The sequence below is a fragment of the Gekko japonicus genome, unplaced genomic scaffold (assembly GCF_001447785.1).
Source record: "Gekko japonicus isolate JY-2015 unplaced genomic scaffold, Gekko_japonicus_V1.1 scaffold1971, whole genome shotgun sequence".
NCBI classification, from domain to species: Eukaryota; Metazoa; Chordata; class Lepidosauria; order Squamata; family Gekkonidae; genus Gekko; species Gekko japonicus.
In genome coordinates, this window is record NW_015167110.1 from 83,285 (window position 1) to 94,779 (window position 11,495).

The 11,495-nt window shown below is 47.0% G+C and overlaps 1 protein-coding gene across 1 annotated transcript in view; it reads left to right on the plus strand.

Annotated features, from left to right (window-relative positions):
• LOC107111904 (guanine nucleotide-binding protein subunit alpha-14) overlaps positions 1–11,495 on the plus strand; it is a 68,980-nt gene that overhangs the window by 29,314 nt on the left and 28,171 nt on the right. The window contains exon 2 of the mRNA XM_015412949.1: positions 2,207–2,391. Within this exon, the coding sequence (XP_015268435.1) occupies positions 2,207–2,391 (185 nt within the window). The remainder of the gene's footprint in view (positions 1–2,206; positions 2,392–11,495) is intronic.

Here is an 11,495-nt window from a genome sequence, read left to right on the forward strand (position 1 = left end):
ATATGTTTAGAAGGCACAAGAAAGGGGACCCGCAAAACTCGGTGGGATGGGGCAGGAAGCTCCACGCAGAGCAGGCGGAGGAGGAAGCAGCAGCAGCAGGTAAACTTCCCCCTCCCATCCCGCCGATTCCCCCCCCACGTCTCCTCAACCCCCTCTCTACCACCACCATCCCTGCTCAGGAGGCAAGGCCCGAGCAGCTTGCAGCCTCGCCGATCTCCCCCCGGCTCTGAAGCGAGGCCCGAGCGGCTTATAGCCACCGGGCCTCGCCGGTCTCCCCCCCAGCTCCGAAGCGATACTCGCGGGGGGAGTATTCCAGCCCGCCAAGCGTCACCCTCCCTCCCCAGCAGCAGCGGCGAGGCCGGCCCACCAAACTTCCCCCTCCCTCCCGAGTAGCAGCAGCCGGGCCTCGCCAGTCTCCCGGCGGCGGTGAGGCAGTTTGCAGAGCGTCCCCTGCGCATGCGCAGGGAAGGCTCTTTTACTTTGGGGGGGATTTAAATATCCCCTCGATATTTTTTTCACTTTTTTAGATTTTTGTGCACACCTGGGGACGGCCCCAAGTGTGTAGGAAAATCTCCCTGCCCCCCAGGTGCCCCCGATGTGCAGATTTAGATATCCACACGCAGGGGGCGCCTTCGCTATTAGATATATAGATATCAAAATTTAGTTTGGTATAAGGGTTTTGGTTTGGATTCTTGCTGTTGACTGTGGTTTCTATTTATGGTGATACTAGGAGTAAGGCATGTTGTGGGAAGAAAGGCTCCAGGTGAGTGTCCCAACTGTGGCTGGTGGGGCGGCAGAGGGAAGGGGGAAAAAAGGGAGGCAAGCAATGCTCCCTCTAAGCTGTGGAATCTTGTGAACAAAAATTCTACTTTGTGAGCTACTGGCATTAAAGTTGTGAGCCAGCGATTGGGCTACTGCATTAATTAGTTTGGTCTGGAGCCATTCTTCCTGAGCTAAGACAAAAATGTGTGAGCTGGAGGCTAAAAAACTGTGAGCCAGCTCACACTAACTCAGCTTAGAGGGAACACTGGAGGCAAGTGATGTTTATTTCCTTCTGCTTAACTATAAGGCAGGGCTGTCTCAAGCCATTTTGCTGCCCCAAGTGGGTAGTATGGGAGGAGAGCTGCATGCCATGTTTTCTGGGTTTCAAGGGTCTGGAAAGCAGTTCCGTAGCCAGTTACCAGGTTGCCAGCGCTGGGTTGGGAAATACCTGTATATTTGAGGTGTAGAGCCTGGGGAGGACAGGTGGGGAGGGACTTCAGCAGGGTAGAATGCTATAGAGTCCACTGCCTAAAGCAGCCATTTTCTCCTGGATAATGGATCTTGGAAATCTCCAGGTGCCCCTTGGAGGTTGGTCAAACTAAGGTTTGTTGAAGGACTTCAGTGAGGTATAATGCCATAGAGCTCACCCTCCAAAGCAACCATTTTCTCCATGGGGACTGATCTCTGAAGTCTGGAGCTCAATTGTAATTCAGAGAAATGTCCAGACCTTCCCTTTCCCCACAACCCCTTTCAATTCCAAAGCTGCTTCCTGTTTAACACTTTAACTGATTAACAGTTTGACTGACTCCCTGCTAATGTCCCACGTCTGCTTGGGACTCCCAACTTGGGAGTTGTAGTTCTAATTCCCTTTGCTATGGTTGCAGTAAGGCCAGCTGAGAACTACAACTCCCAAAGTGCAATGCGTCAAAAGTGGGGGTGTAAGAATGGAGGAGCCAGCAGGACGGGCCAATAGGACACCAAGGCAGCTTCTCCAGTGGCCAATGGGAGAGTAGGCGTGTCATTGCTGGCATGGCTTGCCTTTTGTATATATATCATACATACATACTCTGGTCATTTTTTATGTCTGTTTATGAGCTATTTTTGAGATCCTCGTTTATATTTAATAAAAAGTGGGTTTGTTTTTTTACTTGAAGTGTTAAAGGGGACCAAAGGGGACATGCATCATGATAATTATTCCGTTTGTAACATAACAGAATGTGAGCAAATAGAAAAAAGTGATTTCTATTGGGGGAATATAACTTATGTATACTATTTTGTGTGTGTGCAGACCATTGTCTGTGTGTGTATGTGCAAAATCAGTTGATTCTGTTACCTCAAAGATAATTTGATTACTCTTGGTATCACAATGGTTGACTAACTGGTACCTTCTATGCTTTTTTGTGGTTAAATATTCACCTTTCTTGTTTCCTGTGTTTTCTTGCAGGTACAGGGGAAAGCGGAAAAAGTACATTTATTAAACAAATGAGGATAATTCATGGGTCTGGCTATACAGAAGATGACCGAAAGGGCTTTGCAAAATTGGTTTATCAAAACATATTTACTGCTATGCAAACTATGATCCGAGCCATGGACACTTTAAATATACAATATTCATCAGAGCAGAACAAGGTAGGATTTTTCCCCCAATCATACCCTGATTTCTTCTCATTGGTATTTATTCATTGGTAAGTCAGGAAATATAATAGGAAAGCAAACTGTAGCACTAGAACTACAAAAACAGGGCTGTGGCAACACTGGTCAGCCATAGCTCTATAGTAGAAGTACTTCCATATCGTATTTATCATATCAAGGGAGAGCTCTTTTTTAAAATTAATAGTTGTAACATAATTTAAATCCCTGAACCCACTACAGAAATAATACTGTCCCTGTTAAGAGATTAGAGTTGTGGTCAGGGAGATTTGTGTGCCCTGTGCATGCATCAGTGGCCCACTCCCAGTTTGCACTAGGTCTGTTCTAAGAGTAGCTGGAATGTAAGGAAGAAAACCCTCTTTTCACCCTCTCTTGCTTCTGTGCTTAAAGGAGCTCCTGGTTTAGGTTTTAGACCCATTTTAAAGGAGTACCCCTGTGACACAAACTCTGGCCAGTGACACTCAAACAGGGGTCTACTGGAAGAAATGAAAAAGCCCCTGGACAAGAGCTGAAAATCTGGAAGGGATAATTGGCAAATACTATAAATTGGTCTGGAGAATCAGTAAATACAGAAGTCGGAATAATATCAAGCATACAGCAATAATATCCAATACCAAAATATTTGTGTTAAGAGCCAAATATTCCAGTCAAACCACATGCACACACATACACTGTGCAATATGTTCCACTCAAGAAAGGAGAGGCAAGAGGCCAAAAGTGTGCTGAAAGAAGATAATGGAGGAGCCACAGCAACCTGTGAAGGTTCCAGGCAGAGGTCCTGTTCCCAAGAAAGGAGTCTGAACTTCTGGGTAAGCAGATAATCCAAAAGTAAGCCTAAAGAGAAATGGTAAAGGAGAACCTTATGATATGTGCAAGGAGAAGGATTTTTCTACTCAGATTAGTCTTGAGAAGGCAGAAGCTTGATTTGGGGGCAGAATCATGGTGTGGAGCCTTGTGCTAACAAGCTTTGAAAGAGGAAGGGGGCAAGGTGAGCTGAGAACTGTGCTTCCAGATTGGCTGAAAGTTAGGAGAGAAGGTTCAGGGTCCTGGGAATCAGTGGAAACGGAACTAGAGCGGTAGTTTCAGCGAGATGTTTCAGCTGGCAGTCTTTATCTGACTGAGTTGGGTTTAGGAAAGAATTTCGAAGTCCAAATTAGTTCCATCTGAATGAGAAACTTCTAGTGGGGAAGGCTAATGTGGGCCGATGTGGCCAAGTGTCCTGATTTACAGTCTGATAGACTGTCTGGAGCAGGCCCGTAGCCTGCGTGGGGCCCTCGTCCCCGCACGTGTTTTGCGGGCCCCCTCCCCCGATCCTCTGCTCCCCCTCCCCCCAGCTCCCTCCCCCCTCCTCGGGGACAGACCAGGCTGAAACCGAGCCTGGCCGAAGGTGCTAACGTCCGCTCTGCAACCTGCTGGCTTCGGCCGCCCGACCTGGGCACAACAAAACTGCCAGCCGCAGGGAAGCCAGCCAGGGAAGGCAGCGCAGGGCGGCAGTGGAGTCTGTGCTGAGTTATGGAGCTTTTATTGTATACATCACCTGGCTGGATGACCTTGGACAAGTTCTGATAAGAGCTGTTCTTGAAAAAGAGCAGTTTCAAGAGCTCTCTCAGCCCCACCTACCTCACAGGGTGTCTGTTGTGGGGAGGGGAAGGGAAAGGAGTTTGTAAGCCGCTCTGAGACACCCTTTGGGTAGTGAAGGGTAGGGTATAAATCCAATCTCTCTCTTCTCTTCTCCTTCTTTCCTTCCACTGGCTGAGGCTCCTTCCTGAAGGGAGGGAGGGAATGAGGGAGAGCTTGCTTTGCTGGGCTGCCTCAGTTCCACAGGAGAAATACCAAGCACTTTTAAGACCAACAAAGTTTTGTTCAAGGTATGAACTTTTGTGTGCCTTGCTGCAGTGTGTGTGTATTCTGTTGGGCTCCTTATGCCACGGCTCTCCTGGGTGCAACTGGGTTTTCTCCCCCTTTTCACTGTATTCATGCCCTCATGATCCAGTCTTTCTCAGTAAGAAAGCAATGTGAACTATTTTAGAGGAGTAACAACAAGCCAGTGAGGTGGATTAGGCTGAAAGTGTGTGTCCAGACCATGTTCACACAGCACATTTCCTTTGAAGGAAGTTGTAGTTATTTCTCTGGGGAAGACTATAGTTCTGTAGACAAACAAATGGCCCTCAGTCTGTGTTAGGACGCCTTCTCATGTTCTTTTTAATTTTTTAAAATTATTTTCTTAGGAAAAAAAGGTGGGATACAGAAGGGAAAAGGGGGTGGGGGGAATATAAATTCATCAGTTTTGTATTACATATTTCAAATATAGAAGCAGACATTTAAGAATAAGAACTTTCCTTTCTTGACCAGCACATGAAGTAACTTATGTACAAGAGAGACTTTTAATAGAGGAAAATCAGCAGATCTCTAGACAAATAGCAAAATTCTGCTTGCAACTGGTAAAATTTCACAATAAGAAGCAGATCAAGTATAATCGTCATTTACATTTGCATGACACATAAGTGGTTTAGTTTTAAACATCTTATAATTACTTTGATATAATGGACTGTTAAACTTTTCTCCTTTTAACATTTTAATGATTTTAAGGTTATATGTTTATTTTTAGAGCTGAAAGCTAATTTGCTTGTATTTAACGGACATGTAATATTTTGATAAAAGGTCTTTGACCGCAAATAAACATCATTCATTCAGAACTTATGTACAAAAGTTTGCAATGCCCAGCCATTTCATGTTTTCCCCTGGGTCCTAGGCTAGGAACACTGAGCATAAGATTTCTGTAATGAATGTCAATAAACCAAAAGTAGGTTTGCACCTTACAGATACACACCTGAACAGCATACTCAAGGTTGCTACAGCATGGACATTTTGATGCAGTAATTCAGAGCAGAGGTGTCTGTTATCAGAGACTGTAAAATAGACAAAATATTGCAAAAGTGGTAGTGTTTTAAGAATGTTTTATTTCAAAATTTTTAAAATCTTTGTTTGTCTGTGTCCTTTATAAAGTTTATATCTCCGCTACCTGGCATTACATTGCATGACACATATGGCCTGGCCCAACAAGGTCTCATGTATGTCAGATCCAGCACTCATAACAAATGAGTTCGATACCTCTGATATAAATAGCTACCTCCTGCTGTACAGCAGAACATCATTCTAAGATTTGATAGAATGAAAAATATGCTTTTAGGTACTCATTCAGCAGATGCAGGGTGCTCCCCCTCCATGTGCAATCCCCTGGAGGCTCTCCCAGTCATGCACGAGCCCGGTGAAATTGTTAGAAGGAAAACACCTCTCTGAACCAGAGAGACTAACTCAACACAACAACTTTAACCAACAAACAGATACCATAACCCACAGAATGCTAGACTAGCGAGTCGCGACTATCTAAGAATAGAAACTGGGGACATAGGATACGAAACACCCTGTCTCAGCATTCTCTTAAGTTACTCAGCAAAACTCCAAGTCTTCCAACATTCCCTGCAAACGTGTGAAGCGACAAAAAACCACCACAACTGGGTGGGCCGGACTGTCCCACTCCTGAACCACTGAGAAAGGAAGCTTCAAGGTAAGTGAAAAAAACCTTCCCTTCTCCAGTGGTTCAGCTAGAGGAACAGTCCGTACAGATGGGACATGTAAAAGCAGCTTGCCCCAAGGGCGGGAGAAGCTTCCCCGTTTACAGGGCATGTTGTAAGACCCTACGACCAAAAGGCACTTCTGCTGAGGCCAGCTGTCTGTCCTCTGTAAAACTGAGTTCACCTTTGGTATGAAGGCAGGATCTAAATGAAGAACCACCTTATCTTTATGGAATACACAGAGATCCCTATTGACTGAAAGGGCTCTGATCTCTGACACCCTGCGCGCCGAGGTGATGCTCACCAAAAAACAAGGTTTTGTACATCAGTTCCAGTTTTGAACATGAGGCCATAGATTCAAACGGCACCTTGCACAATGCCCACAACACTGTATTTAAATTCCAGGTAGGAAAATGATGTATCTGTGGATGATTGAGTAGGGAAACCCCTCTCAGAAACCTTTTCACATGAGGATGATGAAAGAATGACCTACCATGTCTAATCCCCTAGATACCTGAGATGGCCGAAGCCTGCCTCCTTCCATAGGTTCAAACGGCGCCTTGCACAATGCCCGCAACCCTGTATTTAAATTCCAGGTAGGAAAACGATGTATCTGTGGAGGATTGAGTAAGGAAGCCCCTTTCAGAAACCTTTTCACGTGAGGATGATGGAGTGACCTCCCATGTCTAACCCCCTGGACAGCTGAGATGGCCAAAGCCTGCCTCCTTAAGGTCCTAGTGCTGAGGCCTTTATCTAAACCATCCTGCAAAAAACGCAGAACGGGACCTACTGTAGCCCTAAGAGGATCTACCTTGTTCTCCACACACCAAGAGTGAAACACTTGCCAGGTGGCATTGTAAACCCTGTTAGTGGATTTCTTTCTGGATGCTAGCATGGTGGAAACAACCTTGTCAGGGTACCCCACTCCCACTAGCACCTCCCACTCAACCTCCACGCTGTGAGTCTGAACATGTCTGGACATGGATGCCTTGTTATGCCTTGTACTAACAAGTCTGCCCAATTGGGAAGTTTCTGTGGTTCTTGTATTGATAGGTTTTTTAGTTCTGGGAACCACAGCCTTCATGGCCAAAAGGGAGCTATAAGGACCACTTCCGCCTTTTGTTGACGTACTTTTTGGATCACCCTGTGTAGAATTTGAATGGGTGGGAATGCATACAGAAGACGTTGTGACCATTCACAGTTTAGAGCGTCTGTTCCTCTGGCTTGGTCATTCGCAACCTGGAGAAGAATTCTGGAACCTGACGGTTCAACTCCATTGCAAAACTGTGTTTTGTTGACGTACTTTTTGGATCACCCTGTGTAGAATTTGAATGGGTGGGAATACATATAGAAGACCTTGCGGCCATTGGCAGTTTAGAGCGTCTGTTCCTCTGGTTTGGTCGTTTTGCAACCTGGAGAAGAATTCTGGAACCTGATGGTTTGACTCCATTGCAAAAAGGTCCATTTTCATTACTCCAAACCTGTCACAAACTTTCAGTGACTCTTCCTTGTTCAGTTGCCACTCTGACTGGTCCAATCTCCTCCTGCTTAATTGTCCACCAACACATTGTCTTTCCCTGTCACGTGTGTTGCTTTCAGGGACAAGAGATGTGTCTCCACTCAAGACATCAACTTGGCTGCTTCTTGGTGTAAACACTGCACTCTGGTCCCGCCTTGACGATTCACATAAGCCTTTGCCGTAATATTGTCCATCTGGACCAGTACATGTTGATCTGACAACAGGGAGGCAAACCTCTGAAGGCCCAGTTTTATCGCCCTCAGCTCTAAGACGTTGATACTCCTGATAGATCTTAGAAGAAAACTCCAGCTTGTAGCCGTGTGTTACAGTGTCCAGGACCCACTGGTCTGTTACAATTTGGTGTCAACCCTAACCCCAATCCCCGAGAGAAACCGTGTGCCTAGATAGTCATGCTGAAGTCCCCTTCTTGGGGTTCTTATTCTAGGGCTGGTCTCCCTTATTGTGGGTAAAGAATTTGCTATTATGTGGTCTGGACTGCCACTTTGCCTTGAAAGGTCTAGTGTAGGAGGATTTCTGTCCTCTTGTCTGGTCCGGAAAGGACTGAAATCTCTTGGCTCAAGTGGTTAAGACGCTGAACTGCAGGCTGTGGAAGGTCGGTAGTTCAGCAGTTCGAGACCCAAGTGCTGCATGACGGAGTGAGCTCCCGTCTCTAGTTCCAGCTCCTGCCAGCCTAGCAGTTCGAAAGCAAGAAATTGCAAGTAGATAAATAGGTACCACTTCAGTGGGAAAGTAACAGCGTTCCATGCACCTTGGTGTTTAGTAATGCCGGCTACATGACCACGGAAATGTCTTTGGACAGCGCTGGCTCTTTGGCTTTGAAACTGAGATGAGCACCGCAACCCTAGAGTCGGATTCGACTGGCTTTCGAGCAAGGGAACTTTTACCTTTACCTTACTCTTTTCTTATCTTTGTTTTCCACCAAATATCTATCTAGCCCCTCCCTAAAAAGGTTAATCCCTTTAAAAGGGACTGACACCACCTTTGCATGTACAGAAGAATCTACATCCCAGTGATGGAGCCAATTATTTCTACGTGCCGTCATACTACACGCTATAGCCGTGGCAGAAAGTTGGACAGCATTCAGGGTAGGTAGCATCTGCTGCAAAGGCGATAGCCAGCGCAATTTTCTTTACTTCATCTTTGAATTCTTTTGGGACACTACTGTCTGCTGAAGCTAAATTTTTCACCCAGTCATAAGCCTCTCTGGCGAACAATAACCCTGCCATGAATGCCGTAAGAGAACCCGAAGAGGCTTCGAAATTTTTTCTAAGTGCCTGCTCAATACGCCTGTCAGAGTGGTCCTTCGGCATCCCATCTGCATCCATGGGTAGCACTGAGTTGGAGGACAGACTGGTAATTGGATCATCCACTGTGGGTAGCTTCAGACATTTGGAAGCTTCTGGAATAAAGGAATAAAACTTAGGAAAAAGATGGTGATTAGCCTTGGATTTGGCAGGACCAGATTCCTTAAAGGTATAATGCAGCGTTTACTTAAATTCCTTTCTCATCTCTGTCCTGAACCAGCTCATCAGTTCAGCTTTCTCAGCTTCTCTAGAATCTACTTCATGAGACTCCATTGCTTCCTGCGAGGCTAAGGAGACAGACAGTCTTGGGAAACTCTGTTCACTAAGGGGGCTGTCCCGTGAGGTTTCACTTTTGGCTTGGTCAGCCATCTCACAATTCCTATAAAGGAAAGTGAAACAAATTCCATAAGGGAACTAAAATGGCCACTGCCATATTTTTTTTCTCCACCTAAACTTCTAAGGAACCAGGCACTGGGTAACCCTGTCCATAGGAGAAGAGTAAGTGCATCCCTGCATATCCTGGCCAGTCCAGGGAACTCCCTTGTAAGTAGATCAGTGGCCCCTTAAGCTAGCAATGCAGGGTTGAACAAGGCATGGGATGAAGGGTTCACCCCCCCGCCTCCTCCCGGGCATCTGGAAACCGTGGCTGCTTGCCCAATCCACCTCCCCTCCTCACCCTGGGTCCATCCCTGCTGGAGAGGACCGTAAGGGGGGCGGGGAGACTCACTGCAGCGTTGTTTAAAGCTGTCTCTGCAGCTGATCACCATTTCTGGGAGCCAGTCAGGGGAATGAAGCCGCTCCCATCGCCAGGAAAAAGGCTGACTCGACCGCACCCCCAACAAGGTTCCAAGGGGCAGGCCCTCCACCCCAGGAGTGGGTAAGGCCGGTGGGAGTCTAGTGAGGGTGGCTGAAAAACTGCTGCAGCAGCTGGGGACCTCCCAGCACCGAACATGCCCTCCTTCTCCTTGCCGCTAAAACGAAAGCACCCTTTCAGGTGCCTGCGGCATGCTTTTCTTTCTTCCTTCTATCTTCTTTCTTCCTTCTTCACTGTGCTAAAGAGTGCTGCTGAAGCACGTCCTGCTCTGAAGCAGGGCCGGCAAGAACTGGGAGATTCTCCAGGGGATAAGCCCTTCCCCACCTGAATCAAAGCTTGGAGCCGACCCTGCAATTGGAGGAGGAGCTTATCCCATCTGTACGGACTGTCCCACTAGCTGAACCACTGGAGAAGAACAAAGGACAGTGTTTCTGTTCTAACCTGAGAGAGGAAGAATGTGTGTATAGTGCTTTTGCAGTTCTGGCAGCCCCCCTCCCCCTTGAGGGTTTGCACCTGGTGGGATTCAGCTGTTGGGGGATATAGTATAGTAACAAAACAGTATTTCATGCCTTGTAGAGAGTAGCATTGAAACCGTGTCTGCAATGGAATCTACATTATGCTTATTTGGCCAGCCCAGCTGTAGCAATGGTTAGAGAGCAGTAGATATTCAGTCACCTGGGACTGTGCTTGTACTCCTTGTGTATCTAATGGGGGTGGGGTCACTCCAACATGTCATAGCACAGATGGTATATTAATGCCAGCCTAGCTGCATGGGGAAGCACCTTTCTGCTCTGTGCATACTTACTGCTAGGATCTATTGAAAGATGAAGGATTGTTGAGGTTCTCTGGAGGGTATGTACTTGTTGTGGGGCAGGAAGAAACATTTGCACTGGTCAGCAGCCCACTTGAGGCATGGTTTCTCCTCCCTTGCTTGCTTGCTTCTGTGGGGTGCATTGTTCCTGCATTCATGGTTGGAGGAATGGAGACTCCCAACTGGTTTTTGCATCCTGGGGAAAAGCACCTGTAAGTATCAGAATAGTGCTACCAATTTACTGCAGGACAACTTGTCTTCTAGCCCTGTAGCCAGATTTCTTTTTGGGGGGGGCAGACCAGAAGCGGCAGGATGGCTTCCCTTCCCTTCCCTTCCCCAGCCCCCTTCCCCTGATGCTTCTGGTCCACTCCCCACTGATCAGCTGATCCACAGGAAATGAAACTGACCAGAAGCAACAGGGCAGCTTCCCTGGAAGAGTCAACAAGGCCATGGAGGGGCAGGTGTAAGGGACACAGCACACCAGGGGTGAAGGCTCTGGCATTCTCCCAGGGTGGGGCAGGGCTCATCCATGGTGCCTCATTGTGGCTACGGGCCTGTTGTCTTCCTCGACTGTTTGTGCAATGTTCCCTTTTTGAACAAAGTGCCCTTTCCCTAAAGTTCCCATCACCCAGATATGAGGCCAGACACAGACAGTCCTGTGCAGGGCACCCTATCATTTGAGCTTTGGGTATCCTGATTGGGGTGGATATGGTACTTAGGAGAACTGTGATCAGCTGCAGGCTTAGTTGGTATCCTTGAAGCTGTTATAGGAGGCAATTTTCTCTTTATCCAGGTTCCGTGGGAGTGTTTTGAGTTTTGTCAGTGTTGTCACTGGTATAATCTTATGGTGTTGCTGGGTGTCTGGTAGCCCTGTCATAGGTTTGGAATGTGGAGGAGCACCCTCCCATTTTTTGTCTCAGCTCTTCCTGGCTCACCAACTGTTCGCTATCTTATGCTTGACCTTGTAGATGCTCCAGCTGCTGTTTTACTTGGCTGGGAAAGTTAACAGCTTTTGCTTTGCCTGCTTGCTTTGCCCCCG